This window comes from Euleptes europaea, chromosome 15 (genome assembly GCF_029931775.1).
Source record: "Euleptes europaea isolate rEulEur1 chromosome 15, rEulEur1.hap1, whole genome shotgun sequence".
NCBI classification, from domain to species: domain Eukaryota; kingdom Metazoa; phylum Chordata; class Lepidosauria; order Squamata; family Sphaerodactylidae; genus Euleptes; species Euleptes europaea.
This window is the reverse complement of record NC_079326.1, coordinates 15,671,446-15,696,714: the sequence shown is the minus strand read 5'-3', so window position 1 is coordinate 15,696,714 and position 25,269 is coordinate 15,671,446. Positions and strand designations below refer to the sequence as shown.

Sequence of the window (25,269 nt, the reverse complement as noted above, 5' to 3'; positions counted from 1 at the left end):
TGACAAACAAAACCTCAGCACCACTCTCATAAATCAACTAGTAAGCACAAATGCCAGCAGTTTTTTTTTTTAAAAAAAAAGATGCTAGAATTGAGTTTTCAACCACTCATCTTGGCAACTAGGATTTTTCCAGTGAGATGGATGCAGTAACAATTTCTTCTAAGGAAAGAACAGTGCCAGCAGATCTGTAGTATCCTCTGAGGCATGGGTCTAGGAGCACGCATACTTACCTTTTTTGGGAATTTCAGTGCAAATCAACAGCATACCTATGCAGGCAAGATTAGAGGCAACGGCAGAGGGCTAGCAACATCTATCTCAAGCCTGGTGAGCTCCAACAATGTAGTTACAACAAGAAGAACTTTGATCAGGTAAGTAAACAGGTAAATGTCATCTAAAAAGGGATAGGAAATAATACCTGTGTTCCATGGGTGAGTTTTAATTAGTCCTTTTGTGCTTTCCAGTTAAGTGATAATAGTTCACTGGTCTCAGGTTCTTTCCAGGGCTCTCATGGCATGGTCAATATTAAACAAAGCCCATACCTGGAGCTCCAAGCTTACAGCCGGACTACAAGAAATGCTTTACTCCAACTAATGCAATCCTTGCTACTACCCTTCCCGCTCTCACATGCCTGTTCCTGAGTTGACCGTAGTTTCCTCGCAGACCTCCTCTTTCGTTTTCCCTCCTGTTCTCTCCCCTCTTGCTCTTCCCTTCAGAAAGAAGTCAACTGTTTCTTAGGTTAAAGATAGGGTCAGGGGCTCCTGGGAAATATGTGTCCGCTGTCAAGTCTGACTTATGGCAACCCCAGCAAAGTCTGGCTTATGGCAAGCTGACTTATGGCAACCCCAGCAAAGGGGTTTTTAGGGCAAGCCGTAGCAGTTCTTATGATTTTATTGCAATGGCAGGGCAAACCCTCATTGCTTATAATATTGTCATAACGATTTCTGGGTCTCATCTCTGGATATATACTGTCCAAAGTCTACTGACTGTATGGTGACCTAATGACCTCAGTGGAGCAACCTTAAAGGGATTTATCTTTGAGTAATCCACTTATCCTATGTAACAGACAGCCAATGTTTACTGTAAAGATGCTGACTCCAAGATAGAATGTGCATTGTCTTTTCCATTCCTTGATCTTGTTACTCATTAATCGTGGTATGCATTCCCTAAAATTCCATTGTCTAAAATAATGATCAACCTCGCTATTCATTATATGTCTTCCTTAATAAAACCCTGGGAGCTCCACTCAGATGGGAGAGCTGGTTCTCTCACTGATCAAAATACACTTGTGTGTGTTTTCCCTTCAGCAAGCGAGAAGCAGAGTTGGTTTGCCATTCCTTCTTCTGCAGAGCCTTCCTTGGGGGTCTCTCTTCCAAGTACCGACCCTGCTTAGCTTCAAAGATCGGGCTGTATCACACTGCCTTCCCTTTGTTGGGAAATGTTGCCCCTCAGAATTTCATGACACCTACTTCAGTTCACCCTTCAGCCCTGCTTTGTTGCCAGAAGACGCCAGTAGCTTCGAAAGCAAGTTTATTTCTTCCGAGAGAACCCTTTCTGATGGAGAAGGCACAAGCAGTAAGAGACTGCAACCAATACACAGAATAAATTCTAAGTTAGGCTCCTGCCATACAGGCCTGGAGAGGGTAATGGAGACTAGTTCTTGAGGGCTCACACGCATATATACATCAGTGATCACAGCCACAGAACTTTCTCACCTACCTCATCCCATTGGAGCCCCAAATCCTCCCTGAAATACTACTGCAAGAGGACAGGGATCGGCATGATCTGAGCAACAAGTCAAAGGTCTGCTGTGGGTAACTGGCAAACAAGTTTGTTTCAGCATGCATACCCAGAAAAGGGGCAGCTGCTGCCAGCCCCCAACCAGTATGTCCTTGCCCTGCCCACTTAAGGCACTCCACCACCTGCACCATCCCGCATATTGGCGAGGGGCATGCAGGTCAGCAGAGTGGCAGCATTCCCAGCCCCTCTCCGCCCAGCAGCCGGTGCCATCGGGGAAAGGACAGGCAGCTAATGGTGAGTGTGGGTGGTGAGACGGATCGCAAGCAGGTGGAGGAAGAACACACACAGGCAGGTGGGGGCAAAAGGATGGGTGAGTGGGAAAGGAGGGGCAAGTGGGGGAGAATGGTGAGGGAAGAGGGAGTGGTGACTCAAAAATTAACAGAATTCACATGCAGACCAACCCCTTCACTGATTCTGCTGGATTTCAAAATGTGCATTTTCTTTTGTTTACAATATTTGTACTTCAAGGTGGCATATATCTCAAGAGCGCTAGCTCTTGAATGTATCCGCCATCGATTAAGAGCATCATCCAACAACCCTTCTCCTTCTGCATTTAGGCAGTCCCTCCCTACCATCACTTATGTAGCGGTGCACAAATGGTTTTGGACTGGCCTGATGCCAATGCTCTCTCTCTCTTTTTAGGTGTCCAATGAAGACTGTCCTGTTGACCCATGCCAACATAATCACATTTCGAGGCTGTTTTATAAATATCCGGCTTTGTCATATTTTGATGCCGTTATCATTTCTCCAAGGGGTGGAGCCATCCTCGAACCAAGGGGTGGGGCCTTGAGGCGTCTCGATGAAGTAATGTTCTCCTGCTGTCATTACTTCATGCAGGCTATGAATAATCCATTACTCACATACTCTTGGAGATAGTGTGAAGAGGGCTGAATGGCGTTCTTCCTTCCTCTTCAGTGGTTTGGTTTTAAGGACTAAGGAGTCATTTGGGCATTCAGATGTCCAACATGCCTTTGAGATGTTCACATATGACCTGTCCCACCTCTTGTTCCCTTGCCTAATGTGCCAGCATCTTTGCATTACAGACATAGGACATATCAACGTAGCATATAATTCCTAGTCTCTGCCACTGTGGAGAAATGGCCTCTTGGAAACAGGAAGGCAAAAATAAGACCTTTAGTTTTGCTCTTGACATCATACATCTAGAATTGTCTCATGACTTTTGAGCGGCTGAACAGATTTTTTTGTGCATGGAAAACTGGGGGGAAATGATTCAGAGACTGATTTGGACATGGGTAACTTTTAGAAGGCCCTGACCTGGATGGGCCAGGCTAGCCTGATCTCGTCAGATCTCAGAAGCTAAGCAGGGTCAGCCCTGGTTAGTATTTGGATGAGAGACCACCAAGGAAGTCCAGGGTTGCTGTGCAGAGGAAGGCGCTGGCAAACCACCTGTTAGTCACTTGCCATGAAAACCCCCAAAGGGGTCGCCATAAGTCGGTTGCAACTTGAAGGCACTTTACACACACACACAGGTAACATGTTGCACAGGCTTGCCATAAGTAAATGTACTACAAATTTTCTGTTCAGCTTTTTGGCAGAAAGCTAATAGGCCAGTTTCCCTCTGCCGTAGTGCCCATCTTAGCACTCTTTGGAAAAGAAAAGAAACCCCCTAGCTGACTCACCCATCTATCAAGGCTCTCGCCCTCATAAAATGATCTTGATAAAGGCAAAGAACAATTTAATATTGTTTAATTTAATTTAATTGTTTGAATAAAATGTATTTTTTTATCATGTTTGAGAATATGCAGTGTTTTTTTAAGCGGTTTTGTTTTGACTAGCTAGATCCAGCCACACACAAATTGCTCCCCTCACAGAGAGATGCAGCGTTTGGAAAATGCATTTGGGTGTCCAATTAAGGATGAAGTAGCTAGAGATCCAAACATACTGTGTACTAAGGAGTTCAGGTCTTTGGAAAGCTTAGGCTGCAGTTCTGAACTTGTGATGCCATATCGATGGCAAATGGCGTTAACCGCCCAAGTAGGAGCTGATGTTCAGCATCACATGGAAGAGTCTTGCCTGGACCCCCCTCCTTCAGCCTGTATGTGGGGAGTGTGGGTGTCAGATGCTCTGGAGCATAGAAAATTTAGCCTTGACCTGGATGGCCCAGGCTAGCCTGATCTCGTCAGATCTCAGAAGCGAAGCAGGGTCAGTCCTGGTTAGTATTTGGATGGGAGACCACCAAGGAAGACCAGGGTTGCTGTGCAGAGGAAGGCACTGGCAAACCACCTGTGTTAGTCTCTTGCCATGAAAACCCCAAAAGGGGTCGCCATAAGTCGGCTGCGACTTGACGGCACTTTACACACACACATCATTTCTCCGTTTTACACTAGATGTTTTTGTTCACTTGGTTGCTGGTCACTTCCCCCACCCGCATTCTCAAAGCTCAACAGCAAGCGCCCCATGCAGAGTTTTGAGAATACGGAAGGGGGGAAATGCGCATCTAGAGAGCGGCCAAGCCAAGGCGAAACCTCCCGTGCATAAATAGCCCATGCTGAAACATTACAAATTTACAAGGGCCATTTATGCATGGGTTTTTTGTTTGCCTTGGATTGGCCGCTCTCTAGATGCACCTTTTCCCCATCCAAATTGTCGAGACTCAACAATAAGCGCCCCGTGCAGAGTTTGGAGAATTCGGATGGGGGAAATGTGCATCTAGGGAGCAGCAAAGCCAAGGCAAAACCTCCCATGCATAAACGGCCCATGCTGAAACATTACAAATTTACAAGGGCCATTTATGCATGGTTTTTTTTTTTTTTTTGCCTTGGCTTGGCCGCTCTCTAGATGCACCTTTTCCCCATCCAAATTGTCAAGACTCAACAATAAGCGCCCCGTGCAGAGTTTGGAGAATTCGGATGGGGGAAATGTGCATCTAGAGAGCAGCAAACCCAAGGCAAAAAGACAAACAAAAAACAACCCAGGCATAAATGGCCCATGCTGAAACATTACAAATTTACAAAAGCCATTTATGCATGGTTTTTTGTTTGTTTTTTGGCCTTGGATTGGCCGCTCTCTAGATGCACCTTTTCCCCCATCCGAATCCCCAAAACTCAACCACAAGCGCCCCATGCGGAGTTTGGAGAATTCGGATGGGGGAAATGTGCATCTAGGGAGCAGCAAATCCAAGGCAAAACCTCCCGTGCATAAATAGCCCATGCTGAAACATTTCAAATTTACAAGGGCCATTTATGCATGGGTTTTTTTGTTTTTTTTTGCATTGGATTGGCCGCTCTCTAGATGCACCTTTTCCCCATCCGAATCCCCAAAACTCAACCACAAGCGCCCCATGCAGAGTTTGGAGAATACGCATGGGGGGAAATGCGCATCTAGAGAGCGGCCAAGGCAAGGCGAAAACCTCCCGGGCATAAACCAGCAGCCACTTCTAAATCGAACGCTGTTTCCTCCCGGCCTCCAGGGGTCGCTGTAAGTCAGGCGTCGCCCGCTGGAGGAGGAGGAGGAGGAGGAGGCGGAGGCACGTGATCCGGACGCCGCGTTTCCCAGGCCCGCTTCCGTTTCCGCTTCCCTCTTCCTCCGGCTCGGTGTGGAGACTTCCTGCTTTCGCGCACGTGGGCTGGGCGGGCCGCGTCCAGGCCCTTGCTGGTAGGGGGGGAGAAGCGAGGGGATGGCGGCGGCGGCGGGCGGCGGGAACCTCCCCATGCGGCTGCTGCGCAGGAAGCTCCAGAAGCACAGCCTCAAGCTTCGTCGGCGCAATTTGGCTTTGCAGGCGGCCGCCGGCCAAACAGGTGCGGGGGGGGGGGGCGGCGAGGGGCTCCCCGGGCTGAGCTGCCTGGCGGAAGGGAGGCCGGTGGGGGGGGGGTGTAACTTTGTGTAACCAAGTAACTTTGTGTAGCCTTTGGTGCACTGCTGCCCTATTGCCTGCATTGGATAATTAAGTTTTGCAATTCTCATATGCTTCTGCACCTGGGCCTTAATAAATGGTGTCGATTAATGATGGGTTAGATGGTTGCTAATCTGCACAAGACCATATAATTATCTTTCTACCATGTCTTCTTCTTAATGATATATCCTGGGTCTCTGGACTCCCTTCTTGGCATGCTTTCCAGGAACTATCAGCCGGCATTCCTGTCTTTGTACTGAAGAATTATTTGTTTGTATTGAAGAATTCTTTGTAATTTGACTGTGTGGTTCTGCTTATATTTGTTAAGAGTCACACACACACACACACCCCCGAGGCTCCGCTGGTAGCGATCCGCGTGGCTTCCTGGAAACGTGGGCAAAAGAGGGTGGTCTTGAGCGTGTAATCAGTGCTGTGTGTGTTAAGTGCCGTCAAGTCACTTCCGACTCATGGCGACCCTATGAATCAAAGTCCACCAAAATGTCGTATCTTTGACAGCCTTGCTCAGATCCTGCAAACTGAAGGCTGTGGCTTCCTTTATTGAGTCCGTCCATCTCTGGTTGGGTCTTCCTCTTTTCCTGCTGCCCTCAACTTTTCCTAGCATGACTGTCTTTTCTAGTGACTCTTGCCTTCTCATAATGTGACCAAAATACAATAGCCTCAGTTTAGTCGTTTTAGCTTCTAGGGTCAGTTCAGGTAGCACTCTTCAGGTGCTAGCTCTTCGCTATAAAAACTGTTCTCCAACATGTCACAAACTCAAAGAAGGGGCATCTGAATATTAAAAGGGTCTTATAAATGTGTGTAAATAGGAAGAAAATAGATTCCTTTGAAATGGGGTGTTGGAGGAGAGTGCTGCTGATTCCGTGGACGGCCAAAAAAACCGAACCAGTGGGTTCTAGATCAAATCAAGCCTGAACTGACCCTAGAAGCTAAAATGACTAAACTGAGGCTGTCGTATTTTGGCCACATTATGAGAAGACAAGAGTCACTGGAAAAGACAGTCATGCTAGGAAGAGTTGAAGGCAGCAGGAAAAGAGGAAGACCCAACAAGAGATGGACTGACTCAATAAAGGAAGCCACAACCTTCAGTTTGCAAGATCTGAGCAAGGCTGTCAAAGATAGGACATTTTGGCTGACTCTCATTCATAGGGTCACCATGAGTGGGAAGTGACTTGACGGCACTTTACACACACACACATTTATGTATGTGTGTGTGTGTTAAGTGCCGTCAAGTCGCAGCCGACTTATGGCGACCCCTTTTGGGGGTTTTCATAGCAAGAGACTAACAGAGGTGGTTTGCCAGTGCCTTCCTCTGCACAGCGACCCTGGTATTCCTTGGCGGTCTCTTATCCAAATACTAACCAGGGCTGGTCTTATAAATAAATATACCTTAATAAGGTGTGCAGCGGATACATCCCCAGATTGTTGTTGTTTGGATGTGTCAGAAATTAAAGGCATTAGGCTCAGTTTCCATAGTGTAGTGGTTATCACGTTTGCCTAACACGCGAAAGGTCCCTGTTCAAAACTGGTCGGAAAATATCAGTGTACTTTTGGGGAGGGGCTGTGGCTCAGTGGTTAAGCAGCTGTTTGCCACGCAGAAGGCCCAGGTTCAATCCCTGGCATCTCCAGTTAAAGGGACTAGGCAGGTAGGTGATGTGAAAGACCCCTGCCTGAGACCCTGGAGAGCCACTGCCGGTCTCAGTAGACAATACTGACTTTGATGGACCAAAGGTCTGGTTCAGTAAAAGGCAGCTTCATGTGTTCAATGACCACTTTTTGCATGCTAATAAAGCAGATGACAGCAGGCAATCAGCTGTGGGCCCCTAGATACATTCTGTGTTGTGGCAGATGCCAGATCCTGTACATATTTTTAAACAATATTTTAAAATCCTTTATTTACCACAATCCTTAATATTCTTTATATTCTCTTCATAGAGAATATCAATGCAAAAGCATTCGTACTACTGCTTTTGAACTACAGTATGGAACGACATCATTTACAGTTGGTTTACTGTATGTCGCTTATAATTCACGCTTGACTTTATGAACGGGATACAAAAGAGCTGGGGTTGTATCATGGGGACCAGTTAGAAATTAAAAGTGTTTTTTTTTATCTTAATGCATGTACTGAAAACCACAATTGTTGCACTTGACATTAGAGGTTTTGTGTGTATTTCACAGTTAGGGGGGTGGGGAAGTAAAACTGTTCCTTGATGCTTATCTCTGCAATATAAACAATAGTCACATGCAGGGTAGAAGTGGATACATACTGAATTGTTTACTTGTACTTGCTTTTATTAGTAACTCATGAAACAACTCTCAATGAAGGAAAATGACATGCATAAAATATTCCATGTACAATACTAAATCCCTGTGCAGACATGGATCATTTGCCTTCATAGAAGAGTGGGCAGCTCACTTATGGGGATAGATTGGGTTGTGCCAAGTATGTCAGGATGTTGTATCATTGGATAAGCAAAGCTCTGTAAATGTTCTGTGAAAAGGCAGTGTAGGAGAATACAGGTCCTGTGGGATGCTATATGCATGTTCAGTTTACATACTCAGTTTAAGGGTGATTCTGTATGCATGGGCAGGCACACCTGTCACCCAGGAGCCAGTATGTAGTGGTTAGAGTGTTGGACTAGGGTCTGTATGACCTATGTTCACATTCCCACTCTGCCATGTAAGTTTGCTAGGTGCTCGTGGACCAGTCACACACTCTCAGCATAACCTACTCACAGGACTGTTGTGGGGATAAGATAGAGTAGAGGAGAACAACATAAACCACTTTGGGGAGAAAGACAGTGTGTGAACGGTTAATAAATAGTGCCTATATGGAAAGGCGTTAATATGATCTGGTCCTTTGAATCTGTGATTTTTTTCCCTTATGGATTTATCACTGTTTGATAGGAACGGTAGCTGTAAACATCTCAGAAGATGCTTCCCCCATCCCAAAACCTGCAGCAGAGGAACATAAAACAGAGGATGTGGAACAGGCTGATGTAGTACTCCATGGTGAAGAACCAGGAGACACAAAGCCTCCTGGATTGAAGAAGAAGAAAAAGAAAAGGAAAATTGTGAATAATACAGAAAACGGTAACGTGCATTTTGCCTGGCTTTGAATGGGTAATCCTTAGTTCCTTGATCTAATTTCTTGTTGTGATCCTACTGCTGCAGTGATGTTGTTTGAAGAGACTGGGGTATCCAGTAGGATGCTTGATTTTGATTAACGTTTGAACGTAGTTCTACATATAATAGGATAACCCTACAATACAGTAGACTAAAACTTCATGGGCTAGATTGGGTAGCCATTAGACTGAGCCTATTTCAAAAAAGCAATGCTTAAGCCATAGCTGAAGTTACTGGCATCATCCGGTTCCTCTTTTATTATTATTTTTCTTGCTTGGAAGAGGACAACTCCAGCTAGCTGTGTAGAGCTGGCTTGCTCCTTCCACTGCTTAGATTCAGAAGGCTTTGGTTACAGTGGACTCTGATGAACCGGGTTGGGTTTCCCCACCCCTCCACATGAAGCCAGCTGGGGGACCTTGGGCTAGTCACAGTTCTCACTGAACTCTCTCAGCCCCACCTACCTCACAAAGTGTGCGTTGTGGGGAGGGGAAGGGAAGGTGATTGTAAGCCAGTTTGATTCTTCCTTAAGTGGTAGAGAAAGTTGGCATATAACAACCAACTCTTCTTCTTCATGGGACCACAGGCCCCCTATGTAGGGGCTTTAGTTGTCCACAGGTTTAAAATATTTACATAGTGGGAACCAGGTATAGGATATTTTGCTTGAATCTAGCAACAACAGTGGTTAATATGCAGTTGCTTGATATGCTGATGATCTAGTGCTATGAATTACTTTCTCTGTGTACTGTATGTGCAGAAACTAAAAAAACAAAAATGGAGGCGGGTGCTGAAGAAGAAGACTTCAATGGAGAGTCCAAAGAAGAAAACCTGGGAAGTCCAGATGAGAAGGAAGTGGCTGAGGATGCTGATGGGCCTGCTTTACCTTTAGGGCTAACAGGCAAGCGTTTTCATATATGTCTTTAGATTACACTGAATTTTTCTTTCTAAAAGAGGTGAATTTTGCCCTTTTTAAAAAAAACAAACAAACACGTGACTGAGTAAATTGCACTGAACTTGGGGATTTCTTTCCAAGTAAACATGCACATGATTGGGTAGTAAGACACATTTTGAAATTTAGCAATCAGTTGTTAACGGTTATTTGACTTGTCTGGTTTAGGGATCAGTAGAAAGTGTGGGATCTGTCACCCTCTCTTTTCATAAAGGAAACTTGCATGTGGTGTCTAGAAAATGAAGCTTGACTAGGTAGTTTTAGAGCTGGTCTTTGTCCCCTGTTGACTGCTTAGGGACTGTTTATCTATGAGCAAGTCCCCCTTCACTATGAGAATGTTTAGATAACCCAATTGCATGGGTATTTTCCATGGAAGCAGCACCACTTAGGCCAATAAGTACTGGTATGTAAATTCTGAGCATTTGTAATGATTCATTACACGTGTCGGTTAAGATTCTTCTTCCCTTGCGTGGTCTGACCTGTGAGATTCCGTTTTAAAAGATCAGAGTGTCCCAATTCAGTTATTTAAATGCTATTCTAAAAATCAAATTGATTTAGCTCGGTAGCCCCTGATTTGACAGACCTCTTTTGAAGGCAGCACACTGTAATGGTTTCTTTCTTCAGGTGCTTTTGAGGATACGTCATTTGCTTCTCTAGCTGGGCTCGTCAGTGAGAACACTTTGAAAGGAATAGCTGACATGGCCTTCACGCACATGACAGAAATTCAGCATAAGAGTATTAAACCGCTTTTGGAGGGCAGGTAAGAAATGACCTTTCAAGCTATGTGTGGTGTTCAAACTCTTTCCTTTCGTAGGACAAACTTACCGTATGTGTGTATGCTCAGTTGACTACATAATATGTATCTTTAAAAAATATTTTGTTGCATAAGGTACTTTGTTCTAATTTTTTTATTAGTATTTGTGTTACATACATTTTTGTATTAAAAATAAAGAGAAGCTTATGACCGTATATTGGCCACAATCTAGCACTAGAGGTAAACATCCTTAAGTCCGCTGAAATTGGTATAATGGAGTACTATGCATGCTGACTGGCAGTAAGGCCCAGTGAATGTAATAGGACTTACTTTTGAGTAAGTACACCTAAGTTTGGACTGCATTCTCCCTAACACATGCTGTGGTTCCACTACAGTCAGATAAGCTTATTCTAAAGTAAGGATTGGGATGTAATTAATGAAACATTTGGGGAACTCATCCTTGGGCAGCAGTGGTTGAAACACATAAAATAGTATTTCTTATTTATTTACAAAATTTGTATCCTGCCTTTCTGCCTGTACAGGAGCTACCAAGGTAGCAATTTAAAACATACATGATAAAATCACATTTTTAAACCATTAGAATCAACCCCCCCAACACACTTCATTAAAACAATTAAAAACAGAAAATACCTACAAAACACACAAAGAGGAATTAAAACGTTGGTTAGGAAGGAGGGATCATTGAAGGAGTGCCAAACAAAACAAAGACGTCTTCACTTGCTGGCAAAAGATGGTAACAAGGTGACAGGCGAATCTCCCTGGGGAGAGAGTTCCAGAGTTTTGGTGCCATGACTGAGAAGGCCCTCTCCTGAGTTGCCACTAGAGATGGAAAGGCCTGGAAAAACCCGGAAAAATGGGGTGGGGGGACAGGGTTTGTTCCGTTTTTTCCCAAAGGCATTTTTTTTCAGGGGGAAACAGCTTTGGGGGAAAAAACAGGGAAAAACCTGTTTTCCCCCCAATTTTTCCATATTTTTCCAGGCCTTCCCATCTCTAGTTGCCACCCACCTAATCTCAGAAGGCGGGGTGACTTAAAGCAGGGCCTCCAGAGATGACCATAATGCTTGGGCAGTTTCATAAGGGTGTAGGCTGTCTTTCAGGTATGTTGGTCCCAAACAATATCGGGCTTTGAAGGTTGAGATCAGCACTTTGAATTGTGCTCGGAAACAACTGGGAGCCAGGGTAGTTGGCCAAGACTGGAGTGATATGGTCTCCAGTCAACTTGTTCCTTTTTGGGGCAAGGGGAATCTCATTTCTCTAACAAGGAGCAGTGTGGTCCTTGTTATTTCCAAGTTAAGTGTGGGCCTAATTTCAGCATTTAATATATTCTGAGGCATGAGAGCGAGGCAGCATCAGGGAGGTGCCCCTCTGTCGTATCTCACCTATTTGTGAACTTTTCTGTAGCCTGAAAGTTCCTTCCTGGAGCCGATCAGAATTTAGGGTGCAGGTTTGAAGTTTTTCCACCTACCTCCAGCTGACAGCCCTTCTGCTGGCTGCCAGCTGCCACTGCTGATGGAGAGGGGCAAAGATCTGCTAAGCGTATCCCGCGGTGGGAGAACTTTGAATTCTGTGAGCCACTTTTGATTACTAAGTGGGGTCAATATATTCATAAAGCTGGCCTTGCTTGCTAGTAATCTGTTCCAGCTCTCCTCTCCTACTCTAATTCCATCTTCCAATTGCAGAGATATTCTGGCAGCTGCAAAAACTGGCAGCGGGAAAACCCTGGCATTTCTTATTCCAGCAATAGAACTTATCTACAAGTTGAAATTCATGCCTAGAAACGGTAAGGGTTTCTTGGCTTTTTGCCTGAAAGTTTGAAAAGAGGATGGAGCAATAATTTGGTTTCACATTAAAGTGTGCATCTTTCTTCCCTTCCCTACCTCTCAGGAACGGGAGTCCTCATCCTTTCACCTACCCGTGAGCTTGCCATGCAAACCTATGGCGTTCTTAAAGAACTGTTGACTTACCATGTTCACACCTTCGGCTTGGTAATGGGAGGCAGTAATAGATCTGCGGAAGCACAGAAACTTGCAAATGGCATAAACATCATTGTGGCCACACCAGGCAGACTTCTAGACCACATGCAGGTGGGAAGAATAATACTGAGTGGAACATGTGACTTTATTTTGTGTGTGTTTTAGTAACTGGCAACGCTTTTCTATGTTCAACATCTTGCAGAATACCCCAGGATTTATGTATAAGAACTTGCAGTGTCTGATCATCGATGAGGCTGATAGAATTTTAGAGGTTGGGTTTGAGGAAGAAATGAAGCAGATCATAAAACTTCTGCCAAGTAAGTCATCTGTTCAGATTATTTTTATTCGCTCCTACTTCAGAAAGTGGTGGGAGCTGCAAGCCCGGTGTACTTCAGCCCCTTCTGACTCCTGCTCACAGCTTACGTTGTGTGCCATTTATTTGAAGCACCCACTGGCAGAACTTCCAGTCCAATGGACTATTTTATACCCATGAAACTGAACTACTTTGAGCTTGAATAAGTGCATGCAAATTTAAGAAGACCTGCCAGGACTGTCTGATCTGAAATTATCTGGCTGTTAATTGCAAAAAAACAGGGTGCTGGTCTTTTCGTTGGTTTGTTTAAATATTTGCATCCCGCTGTCCCCAGAGGGACCCAGATTGTCAAAAAAGAAATTTAGTAGGCCAGCTTGGGAGGCTCAAAGCCACCAGTATGAGTTGTTTTCCTAAAAAAGAAATTAATACTGTTAATTTGGGAGTACAATAAAAGTAAGTCCAATTATTTAAAAAAACCAGCTGTGAAAAATGCACCCGCAGTGCGCACATCATTAGCTAACTGTGTGGCCATATCAGTCAAATTCTCTAAAATATTTGGTTTTATGGAGAATTTAAAAAAACAGTTCAATAATTATGAACTCACCATGGCTCCCTCCAGACTTAATTAAGTTTTTAATTTTTTCTTATTGATATTAGCAATATTCCTCCAGCAACTTTCCCTTCACAATTCTAAGGGGAGAAAAGCTATATAAGTGATTTTAACTTCTGACTGCACAGGGGTGTGCATATTTGTTGTTAAGATATAGTTCCTAGTGGATTGAAAGATGCTTATGACATGCTGTAACCAATGAAAGTAACGGGATGAATGAGAAATCTTTGGATCCAGAACTTTCTGATCTCTTAGTAAGTCTGGCGCTGAAACTCTGGATAGGTCATCATATCTAGTGTACTTGTCTCCCTTGGTGCTAGACATAAATATGTCTGAAACTGAGAACTGCAATGCTAACAACAATAGATGTGTCTCTGTATATGCATATATAAATATATCTGTATACCCACATGGCTATACATATACATGGAAATCCAATATAAATAAGCCAACCAACAAAAATAAAACAAACTGGGATTCAGTGACTGGCTAATGTGAAGGTAGCAGTTGTGACCTACAGGCTCAGAGCCAAAGCTCCAGGTGCCCTTTGATTCCTGCCCTCTGGTCATACCCATCCTTTTACTTGCAAGCAGGAAGGAGGCAAAAACAGTTGACATATTGTACAACTGGCAAGCTCAGCATTCCCCCTTCCCTGCTGTGAAAGCCTCTTGCCTTGCCTACTGCTTATACCTGCAGACATATGATACTTTTGAAAACAGTAGCTTGTGACATCTTGGTTTGATTCTGTTGTTCCATTCTGCTAATGCAAGTGCCTGTCTGTCAGCGCATGTGCCTCTTGTGCCATTGAGAAGGCTCTTTGCTCTGGAGGAATGCACTGCTGCTTGCAGAATGAAACGGTGTCTTGAAATTCTCAGGTGTTTCTGAATGATGTGTTAGTTTGTTCGTACGTGCAAGCTGACCTCCATTCAGCTGATGGCCACTTCTCTCTCAGAACGTAGGCAGACCATGCTGTTCTCTGCCACACAAACCCGGAAGGTTGAAGACCTGGCAAAGATTTCTCTTAAGAAGGAGCCGTTGTACGTTGGAGTTGATGATAATAAAGAGGTGGCCACTGTAGATGGTCTTGAGCAGGTAACTGTTGAGCATCCCCGTCTTAATTCAGTTCACATTAACGCCTCTTTCTGACGATCCCATCCCTCTGCTGCCTTTGGGTTCCATTTCCCTCTTCCCTACTTTTTCATATCTAAAATAAGATCAGCTTTGCAGGTATGCACTTTTCGTTACCTTCATCTTTTTGATTTGGGTTGTTATTTTCAAATATTCATGAGTCCTTTTCCAAAAATAACTGTAGCGGTGGCTGTGACCTGCTTCCACATGAACTGCATTGACTGGGCTGTTGCTAAAAGTTGCTTTGCTGTGGCAAAGGCTTAATGTTTCTGTCTAAATGCATGAATTGTTTAGGAGCTCCTCTGAACTCACCACATGGAATGTTCTAGTGGCCAAGGCAAGAGGTCTTGTCAAATCACTTATTTCCATTAGAGAAACTTTAAAAATTAAAACTGCAAATGCTTTTTATATCCACAGTTTTGAATGTACTTCATAGTGTACTGAATTTTAGGGACCTTGTAATAACATAACATGTAAATTCCAGCTTTCACTAAATCTTCACATATTTTGATATTTCCTGGATGGAGCTGTAAGAAGCATAATGTCTTGTCTGTAGGTATTTATCTAAGCTTTTAAAAAATATCGATGATGGTTTTTCTTTGATTTAATTCAAGAAAGTTTTTAGCTCCTAGTAAAAATTGTGGAGCGTCTCCAAAAGAAGCTTCCAGTAGCCAGTTCTTTTGCTAAATTTACTTGAATGTTTTAGATAAATTTCTGAACACTTTTATTTTTAGATTAATGTAAATACCTATTTTCAAACAACATTTAGGGTTACGTGATGTGTCCATCAGAAAAGAGGTTTCTCCTGCTCTTCACATTCCTCAAGAAGAATCGGAAAAAGAAGCTGATGGTTTTCTTTTCTTCATGTATGTCTGTGAAGTACCACTATGAACTTCTGAACTATATTGACCTGCCAGTCCTGGCCATTCATGTAAGTGTGTGGCTTGTGATAATAGCCTGCTTTAAAAGTGGAAAATCCACCCAAAAATCTATCAAAAAACTTTTAGCTGTGACTGTTAGCTTGTTCTTGAATAGGTGTGAAGTGTGAATTTGCATATGTGGGTTCATCAGCTAATGGCTGATTTTGCAAAAGATCAAACATAATAGACTTTCTGTATCACAAGACAACACCATTTTCAGAAAAAGCTGTTCATGCTTCCACATGACAGAGTAGTCAACTGAATAGGCATGGATGAATCGGCTCTAATTCATCACCAGGAAATATTTGACATCAATCATGAATTGTGGGTCATAAGCCCAGAAACATTTTGGTTTTCTGCTATACCTGACTGTCTGCAAATGGACTGTGTTTGGGTCCTTCATCCACCCTAAACATTCTAAAATATTACTCCCCAAACAGGCAAGTCTGAAGCAACTGTTTAACTGCTTTAGTAATTAGTAACTATTTTAGTAATTAGTTGATATTGTTTTTTCTTCATACGTTTAATATGATCTTAGGTAGTAGATTACCTATATAGCTGTGTTACGATTCAGCAAAGGCAGGAAATTTAGGCAGTAATTCTTCAGGGTTGTCGTCCTACAGAGTTCATCGTTTTTGAAAGCATAAATGGATGCGTATGTGTAGGTACGCACCCTCATACACAGTGTCCTCCTGGTTCTCTTGCCATATTGAACCATATGGCTGTTGTGAAAGTGTGTGTGATTTCTTATTTTCCCTGTGTGTTATTCTATAAATGTTTCTTGGATCAAAGCATTCCTGTGCAGAAGTGGAAGACAGTTCTGTGAGGACACATTAAATAGGTGCTGATGAACCTCACTTCCCCCCTCTCAACTCCAGAGACACTTTCTTAGGGGCTGGAAGAGTAATCAGTGACACCTCTGTATATGTGTAGATGTGCATGGAGTTCTTGGGGACCCAGATTACAGCTGGTTGGTTGGTTGTTTTTTTCCAGTTCACACATCTCTGAATAACTCAAATGTAAACGTATCCTTAGGGGAAAATCTGTACTCATCTGAAATACCTCAAGCTCCTTTCTCTAACTGATGTAAAGCTTTGTCATTCAGAATGAGCCTCATCACTGTGTCACAGTGAACATTAACCACTTTGACCAGTCAATTTAGCAATTAATATTTTTGTTAGCCAAGCATCCAAACATAGGCAAAGACTAATATTCAGTTTCTGGAATCCCAAGGCCCGTGGTGAGCAGAGCCCCTTTTTACCAGATAGCGCACATGGCAGAACAATTATCAAGAGGCCAATTTTTGCAAATGCATCCAGGTGTCGAGTTGACTTTGAGGCTTGAATAATGCTTTGAAGTGCATTGCAAATTGCAGGTGTCCCTTTATGGAGGCTGGGGGTGCATAACAAGAATGTCAGCATCTCAGCAAGATTTCAGCAGTGGAGTCATAAATTAACCTTTAAATGCCATCAGGCAAACCTTTCCCTTAAATCTGTCTTTAAAATGCTTATCTGAGGAACAGGCTTCTGTCAGCAAGGTTAAAGTTGTTCGTTAGAATGATGTTTGCTGTCAGTTAACCATTTTAACTGGCTCTAGTTTGGTGCACTAAAGTTGTTTTTTCGATTTCCATGATGAACAAAAAATGGACTACCCTTTGCTTTTGTGTATATTAACATGAAAAGCACTACTGCTGATATAGAATTTGTAAGCAAACTGAAAGGAGGGGGAAAACAGTTGAGCATATTGCAAAAAAAAATGACTTTTATTGATACTTGTGTCCCTGGGGCTGAAGATTCAGTAAAAGCCCTGGGTATCGTTTTGTGTATATAGCAAACCTTAGTACTGATTCTGCCAATATCCTGACTCTGAGTCTTCTGGAATATATTATTATAACAGAGAGTTTTATGGCGGTCACTTTTGGCAGGCATATTTGTAGAAACATCTGGAAAATTGATTTTCTTCGTGCGGTGCTGGGATTTTGTTCTACATCTGGCAGTATTCTGAGTAAATTGTCGCAGGTGGTGTGGTGAATACATTCAAAAGGATGAATTCACCATGGATCCCTTCCTGCAGGTCGCTTGTGAGGAGAAAAGAAATGTAGAAAGCAAACAAGACAATATTGTGGGGCCAATATTTTTAATTCAAATAAAACAGCGGTATGTAACAGATACTTGTAAGTCATGATCTGCTACCATTTGTGATTCCATTGTAAAGTGGGTTGTCTGCGGGCTTCCTGCTTCCCTTTCTCTAGGCTGGTACCTTCTGAAGTTTACATTTTGAGCACTTCTGTGGTGGCTGAAGAAAGTGAGCCAGGAAATCCCTGACTGAACTCAGCTGTGAACTCACTAAGAGCAATCCCAAGCAAATCTACTCAGAATCCTAGTCAGGTCTATTCAAGGGGGCTTACTCCTAGAAAGAGAGCCCTGTGGCGCAGAGTGGTAAGCTGCAGTACTACAGTCAAAAGCTCTGCTCACGATCCCAATGGAAGCTGGTTTCAGGTAGCCGGCTCAAGGTTGACTCAGCCTTCCATCCTTCCGAGGTTGATAAAATGAGTACCCAGCTTGCTGGGGGTAAAGTGTAGATGACTGGGGAAGGCAACGGCAAACCACTCTGTAAAGAAAGTCTGCCTTGTAATCGTTGGGATGTGACGTCACCCCATGGGTCAGGAATGACCAGGTGCTTGCACAGGGGACCTTTACCTTACTCCTAGAAAAGCGTTCTCAGGGTTGTAGTGGAAGTAGCCTGAAGCAAGCTGTTGTTCCTCAGACCATGTGCGGTATAAGACGTGCTGCCAGCTTACTTTGCTCAAGCTGTTGCAAGGATTATTGAGAGACCTGTGTGAAGTATTTTAGAGTGCTAATATTATTTGGTTATATACCACAATATTTCCGTGTAGGTTAGTATTGTTATTGGCCACGCTTGCTTTCACATACATGCATCAGTTTGGTTTTGACACTGTCCTATAAGCTGCGTAAGTAGTTAAAATTGCAGGTTATTTTGGAGCTTGATTGACATCTGCCTATTCTGTGGCGAAGGGAGTTACCGCAGCTCACTGGCTGAGCACACATTTTGCACGCAGCAGGTTCTAGGGTCAGTCCCTGGCTTCTCCAGTTGAAGGATCTTGGGTAGAAGATGCTGGGAAAGGCTTTTCTTTTCCCAAAGCCCCACATAGCTGCTGCCAGTCAGAGGATGCAATACTGACCTAGGTGGATTATGATATACAGCTTGGTTATAAAGTAGGTTTGTATTGATCACAAAGCTTTAGCTTTGGAGTTATGCGAACATAATCCAGTTGTCATCGGTTACCCCTAATCTTGAATATTTCTTTTCTCCTAGGGCAAGCAGAAACAAACCAAGCGCACAACCACTTTTTTCCAGTTCTGCAATGCGGACTCTGGTATCCTGTTGTGCACGGATGTAGCAGCCCGTGGGCTAGATATTCCTGAGGTTGACTGGATAGTTCAGTATGACCCACCAGATGATCCAAAGGTAGCTATGTTTTCTGGAAGGCTGTAAAGTTTCAGAAGGTGTATACTTGGAGACTGCCATGGTTTTAAAAGTACAGTTGCTCCCAAACCTGATTTTATCATTAGCTTTTAAATTGATTCGTGTCCCATCTTTAACCCAGAGCCCGGTGGCGCAGAGTGGTAAAGCTGCAGTACTGCAGTCCAAGCTCTGCTCATGACCTGAGTTCGCTCCCGACGGGAGTCGGTTTCAGGTAGCCGGCTCAAGGTTGACTCAGCCTTCCACCCTCCCGAGGTCGGTAAAATGAGGACCCAGCTTGCTGGGGGTAAAGGGAAGATGACTGGGGAAGGCACTGGCAAACCACCCCATAAAACAAAGTCTGCCTAGTAAACGTCGGGATGTGACGTCACCCCATGGGTCAGGAATGACCCAGTTCTTGCACAGGGGACCTTTACCTTTTTTACTTAACCCAGATAGTTCAAAGTGGTGTCCATGGGCTTTCCAGGCACTGACAAGACCTGTGTCTACTTAGCTTCATTAAAGCTGCTGTGTGATGAAAGAGAACGAATGACAAGACTATAGCCAGCAAGCTTCCATGGAACCTGGATCTCCAAGGTGGCAGTCTTAATGCAGGGGTCCCCAACCACTTTGAGCCTGCAGGAACATTTGGAACTCTGACACAGTATTGTGGACGGAGCAACAGAATGGCTGCCGCAGGAGGCAGAGCCAGCCACAAAATAATCGCCATGGCTTAATTTCAGTAATACAGTGTAGTTCCTTGTGCTGTTGCAGCTGCTGCCAAAGCAGCATTTAAAAAAAAAATCTGTACAGCCAGTCGGAAGCCTTGCTGGGCAAAAGCCCTACCTGGCCCCACCCACTTCCTAAAAACACTTGGCAGGCACTAGAAAAAGTGGCAGATTCCAACTAGACCACTGCCTCATTTGGATCTGCATGCTTGCTAGCAGAATGGCTGCCGCTAGCGTAGCAACAGCAGGACAAATGGGGCATGGCTACCTTTGAAGCTACCTGCCCTTTGGAATTGCATTACAGCTAGTGGCTACCCCATTTCTAACATAGGGGGTTGCAACTTTATAACTGGCTGTGTGATGGCTAGATGGATTTCAGGGCGCCATGTAAGTAAATGATAGGGAAAGGAGCAGCCCTTGGGTTTTCTGAAGCCCCTGCATTGTTTGGGTTCGTCTTTCTTAACATTTGGCTTGCCAAAGTTTGAATTTTTATATGCAGCAGTTCCATTTGGGCACTAAGCGGCTTTAAATAGTTTGCTTGCCTTTGTGTGTGATATTTTATTATTGCTCCGTGTGTGTCAATGGATTGATGTTTTTATTTCATGCTGTAAACTGCCCTGAGCCCTGCTATTGCTGGAGGGAGAGTGGGGTATAAATTTAATAAACAATAACAGTAATATATACATATGAATCTCTTCGTTATGCTAGTATTTTTACTTCAGTTTTAGTTGCTCATCAATTGTTTATTTCCAAAGGAATACATTCATCGTGTCGGTAGAACTGCCCGTGGGATCAACGGGAGAGGACACGCTCTGCTTATTTTAAGGCCTGAAGAGCTGGGTTTCCTGCGTTACCTAAAGCAAGCCAGGGTATGTCGGTGTGGAGCGCTCCAGCTGTGCTGCCAGGAGTTGTAATGATTAATCCACTATTTCAGTGTTTCACTTGTCTAATTGCCCAGAGAGTATTTCATGAAACGAACTTCGTGGCAGTGCAAAACAACTGGTGTAAATGAAATTGCGTCACGAATATACTTTCAACCACTTGAACATGGAGCCTCAAGGAATGTAGTGCATTAAACGCAACCTGCTTTGATGGCAGTCTTGGTACTAATTTTGATGTGCTGGCTTGAGGTGCACCATATCTATACCAGTACTGGAACTGTTAGCTTCTTGTTCCCACAGTACAGGAAATGGCCATAAACTGTTTCTTTGTATGTTCTGCAGTTGTTAGGAGAGAAGGGAAATAAAAGTGGTCATGGCACAATGGAGATCTTTAGCAGTACTGCTGCACATATATGAGAAGGGGGCATTTATACAAGCCATTTCCTCTCCTAACGGGACTCTCATGCAAATTGTTTGTGGGAATGGTGCAAAGATGGAAAGTTCTGTAATGCATTTGGACAGAAATCCATCACAACAATTGTCCCATGGCAGGCTTAAAACGTGAAAATGCCCTTCCTGTCTTGAAGGTGCTTCAAAAAGAAAGCAGCAGTTGCAAAATAGCAGCCTGTGTGGTGTGTTAAAGAATGCCGATAACTTTCTGAAACATAGAATTCAGTCCAGGTTATGGTTTTTGCCTCTAAGCGACATTGTGAGCTTGGTTAATTAGTGCCAAGCAACGGGATTTATGGGTTTGAGGGAATCATCGGATTCCAGAGAAGACATGAGGCTGGGTGTAGGTGTGGTGTGGCTCATAACTACATTGTTGTTCCTTTCCGTCTTAGTACATAAATCTCATTTGGACAAAAGACAACTAAGGGAGGATTTTACAAATGTTTATAACGTGCGTGGGATAGATAGGAAGAGAACTTTCTCCCAAAATACTAGAATTTGTGGTACCCAGTGAACTTGATGGCTGTTAGATCCAGAACAAATGAAAGAAAGTAATCCTCTGCACAGTACACAGATAACTTGTGGAACTCACTGCCTCTGGATGCAGTAATTGCTCTGGTCTAGTTAATGAGGCGACTGAGTGTCGAGGTAGTAGAACAGACTGTTGTTTCAGACTGTAGGTGAGGGGATTATACTTTTCAAAGTTTTCTCCCATTAAAAGTTTCCTGTAAGTAGAAAACAAGCACTGCATAAGGCGCTAATTTAGAATCTCTCTCTTGCAAATAAGAAAAAGTCAGCATATCAGGAAGTTTTTAGCTGAGGGCCGTTAAAATGTGAAACACCCTCGGTTGCAACTAAAAGTGGTACAGCCCATTCTGCTGCATGCGTAGAGCAGACCTGAGATGGCTTTAGAGAGAAATTAGACAAATTCATGGAGGGGTGCTGCATCAATGGCCATTAGCCATGATGGCTATTCAAATATTAAATAGGCAGTATACCTCTGAAAACCAGTTGCTAAGGGACGACAACAGGAGCAGGCTTTGGCTTCCATTCTCCAGTAGCGAGCTTTCTGGAAGCATCTGTTGGAAATGGCGTGTTGGGTTATGTGAGTGATTTCTTGGACCCAGCATGGTTGTTCTTGTGTTCTTGAACGTTTTTAAACAATTGCTGCCTGTTGATAGTTTCTGCATATAAAGTGATAATCAATTTTAGCTTGGAAAGAAGGCTGCTAGGGGAGACATGATAGAGGTCTATAAAATTATGCATGGTTTGGAGAGCGTGGACAGGGACAACTTTTTCTCCCTCTCCCATAATACTAGAACGCGGGGTCATCTGCTGAAGCTGGAGGGTGAGAGATTCAAAACAGATAAAAGGAAGTATTTTTTCACACAACGCATAGTTAAATTGTGGAACTTCCTGCCCCGGGATGTGGTGATGGCTGCCAACTTGGAAGGCTTTAAGAGGGGAGTGGACATATTCATGGAGGAAAGGGGTATTCATGGCTATTAGTTAAAATGGATACTAGTCATGCTGCATGCCTATTCTCTCTAGTATCAGAGGAGCATGCCTAATATATTAGGTGCTGTGGAACACAGGCAGGATGGTGCTGCTGCAGTAATCTTGTTTTTGGGCTTCCTGGAGGCACCTGGTTGGCAACTGTGTGAACAGACTGCTGGACTTGATGGGCCTTGGTCTGATCCAGCAGGGCCTTTCTTATGTTCTTACGTTCTCTTTCTTTTTAAAAACAATTATTTTAGGTACCATTAAATGAATTTGAATTTTCCTGGACCAAAATTTCAGACATCCAGTCTCAGGTAAAACTAGATTTTATACTACTAGCGTTCTTTACTGATTTTATATGTCTGATTTTTTCCTGGCGGCCACAAGCCCTCATATCCCCTAAGAGCTGGTCTCCAAGCGTTGCCCGTCTTCCAGGCTTTTCAGGATGCTTCCATCAGAATAGTCGATCATGACAAAACATTAGCAGCAGTGCGCTACTCTGGATCTAAACTGTGGTCTCCTACACTTTACCTTCCAACTCACCCTGGTTTTGGCTAGGATGGGTTGAAAGGTATCTTTTGAAAGAAAGAGACAGATAAAAAAATGATCCTTGAGAAGGAACTTGCATATAAGCAAGTAGATGGACAATTCAATATAGAATGCCAGATAAATACTTTATATACGCCCCTGCCCTCTCATTAGCATTATGTGACTCCTGTCCCTGTAAAGAACATTCATTATTTACATATGTTAATATAATTCCAGTGTTGGTGGAGGAGACTTAAAGTTGGCAGACCTCCAGTCCTGATATTCTAAGTGATCATGGCACCCTGTTGTGTCTTAACACAGTATTTTATAGAGTCAGGAAGATACATTTGTGGTCCAACTCTTCAGGAGACAGTATTTTTGTACATTATTGCACTAATGAAGAAGTATCCAATAATTCAAACTTGTGTCCATTAAGCCCTCTTTAAAAAAACAAAAAACCTTAATATATATATCTAATCAAAAATATATTTTGGGAAGTGTGCATGCCTTTATAGCTGAATTGATTGATTCTTGCAAAGGAGTCAGTGTCAGTTACCTAAACAAAAGATCTTCTTCATTCATTGAGTACATTACTTTGATGTATCTCATGGCTTTTTTTTACTTTGCAGCTGGAGAAATTGATAGAGAAAAACTATTTCCTTCACAAGTCTGCCCAAGAAGCATACAAAGCCTATATTAGAGCATACGATTCTCATTCACTGAAGCAGATCTACAGTGTCAATAACTTGGATCTTAACAAGGTTGCCCTGTCTTTTGGCTTCAAGGTCCCACCGTTTGTAGATCTCAGTATCCTTTTATTGCAAGGTATTAACAACTGTCCCCTCTTGTAACAAATAGGTAGGAGTGGATTGCTTGTTAATCGGTAGACTGTTTTTATGTAGGGTAAAGAAATAGTATCTTCTATTGTCAAATGGCACCATCTGAAAGTTCAGCATCCCTAATCCCAAGATGGCGCATCAGTATGTGGTTGGAATGGAAGTAAACAATTTATACTGAACGTGACATGAGATCGCCACTACACAGTGGTGATGCCAGATGAAATATTTAGGATATGTTGTATTTTTCTGTCACTGTAGAATTAGAAATGTTGTTTTTGCATCCTCATGTGCAAACATTCAGTGTACGTAAATGGAATGGTTGTACTGGCCTTTGGAACCAGCATCGGTTACAAATCTGACATACCAAGGACCTTACTGCAGTACCTAAATTTAAGAAAGCAGAAAGTTCAGAACAGTGATGACCACTAGGCAAATATCTAGGGAAGCTTCCTTCATCCTTGCCAAACTTGCAGGTTTGTTCTGAGAAGTGTTTTGTGTGTTGTAACTTTTTTTTACCTCTGAATTTAACCCCATCCTGAACATTCTAGCAGTTCAGCCAGCAAATGTTTATGAATCTGCCTTAACACCCAATTTTCAGATGTCAACAGCAGCCATGGGAGGAGACTGCAGAAAAGAGGTGGCGGTGGAGGGTTTGGCTATCAGAAGTCAAAGAATGTCCAGAAATGCAGAATCTTCAAGCAGATTAACAAGAAAAAAACAGACAACAGACAATTTTGTCGCTGATGTGCATACTTAGTACTCTTTGAAATGGCTTTTAAAAAAGAACCTTTTCACGGAAAAGAATTAATTCAGTATAGAATTAAGCTGTACTATCCTGCATTCTCCCTGAAGAGCAGCGGGGAGGGGGATATTTGAATTGTAGTTTCGTCTAAAAACTCTTAATTTAAGCAAGTGAGATGATTTGAACACACTTAGCTATATAACCGTTGCAGATGATATTATAGTTCTTTTTCATAAAAGCTCTTGTAAAAGAATCCTCCTTGTTTCTTTTATATACAAAAACAAACTTTCTGTTTATTCTTGTCTTGTATGTGGGTACGCGCTTTCAGAGCCTCAAAACCTTTAAAAAACCTTTTGGAGAACAAAGGACATTTTAAGTAGAGAGGATCTTGATCTGAGGCCTATGTAAGGTAATATCTGGAAAACTTAAAAAGAATTTTGGTGGTATTGCCTTATATATGAAACGAGCTAAATGGTTCAGGCTCAAAGATGACATCAAATGGTCCATGTTATGATGTAACGAGTGAGTTCTTTTAGAGCAGTCCTCCCCCCAACATGGTGCCTATGAGTCCTGGTGCCCATTTCTTCCCTGAAGCAAAGAACAAATCCTGGTTGTTTTTAGATTAGGAGGTGCTTCAGAATAGTCCTGGGAACACC

The 25,269-nt window shown here is 43.1% G+C and overlaps 1 protein-coding gene across 1 annotated transcript; it reads left to right on the top strand.

Moving 5' to 3' along the window:
- Positions 1 to 5,434: 5,434 nt before the first annotated feature.
- DDX18 (DEAD-box helicase 18) lies at positions 5,435 to 24,644 on the top strand. Its single transcript, XM_056861162.1, has 14 exons — positions 5,435 to 5,555; positions 8,579 to 8,764; positions 9,552 to 9,692; positions 10,368 to 10,503; positions 12,198 to 12,298; positions 12,403 to 12,602; positions 12,694 to 12,808; positions 14,367 to 14,506; positions 15,312 to 15,473; positions 18,799 to 18,951; positions 20,429 to 20,542; positions 22,762 to 22,818; positions 23,662 to 23,839; positions 24,470 to 24,644. Exons 1-14 carry the CDS (start codon positions 5,435 to 5,437, stop codon positions 24,613 to 24,615), a joined length of 1,950 nt encoding a protein of 649 aa, XP_056717140.1. The 3' UTR covers positions 24,616 to 24,644.
- Positions 24,645 to 25,269: the final 625 nt, after the last annotated feature.

Coding starts and splice junctions, on each gene's coding strand:
- DDX18 (XM_056861162.1), top strand. CDS start 5,435: ATGGCGGCGGCGGCGGGCGGCGGGAACCTCCCCATGCGGCTGCTGCGC. Junction 5,556..8,578: donor GGCGGCCGCCGGCCAAACAG/GTGCGGGGGGGG, acceptor ACTGTTTGATAG/GAACGGTAGCTGTAAACATC. Junction 15,474..18,798: donor TGCCAGTCCTGGCCATTCAT/GTAAGTGTGTGG, acceptor CTTTTCTCCTAG/GGCAAGCAGAAACAAACCAA.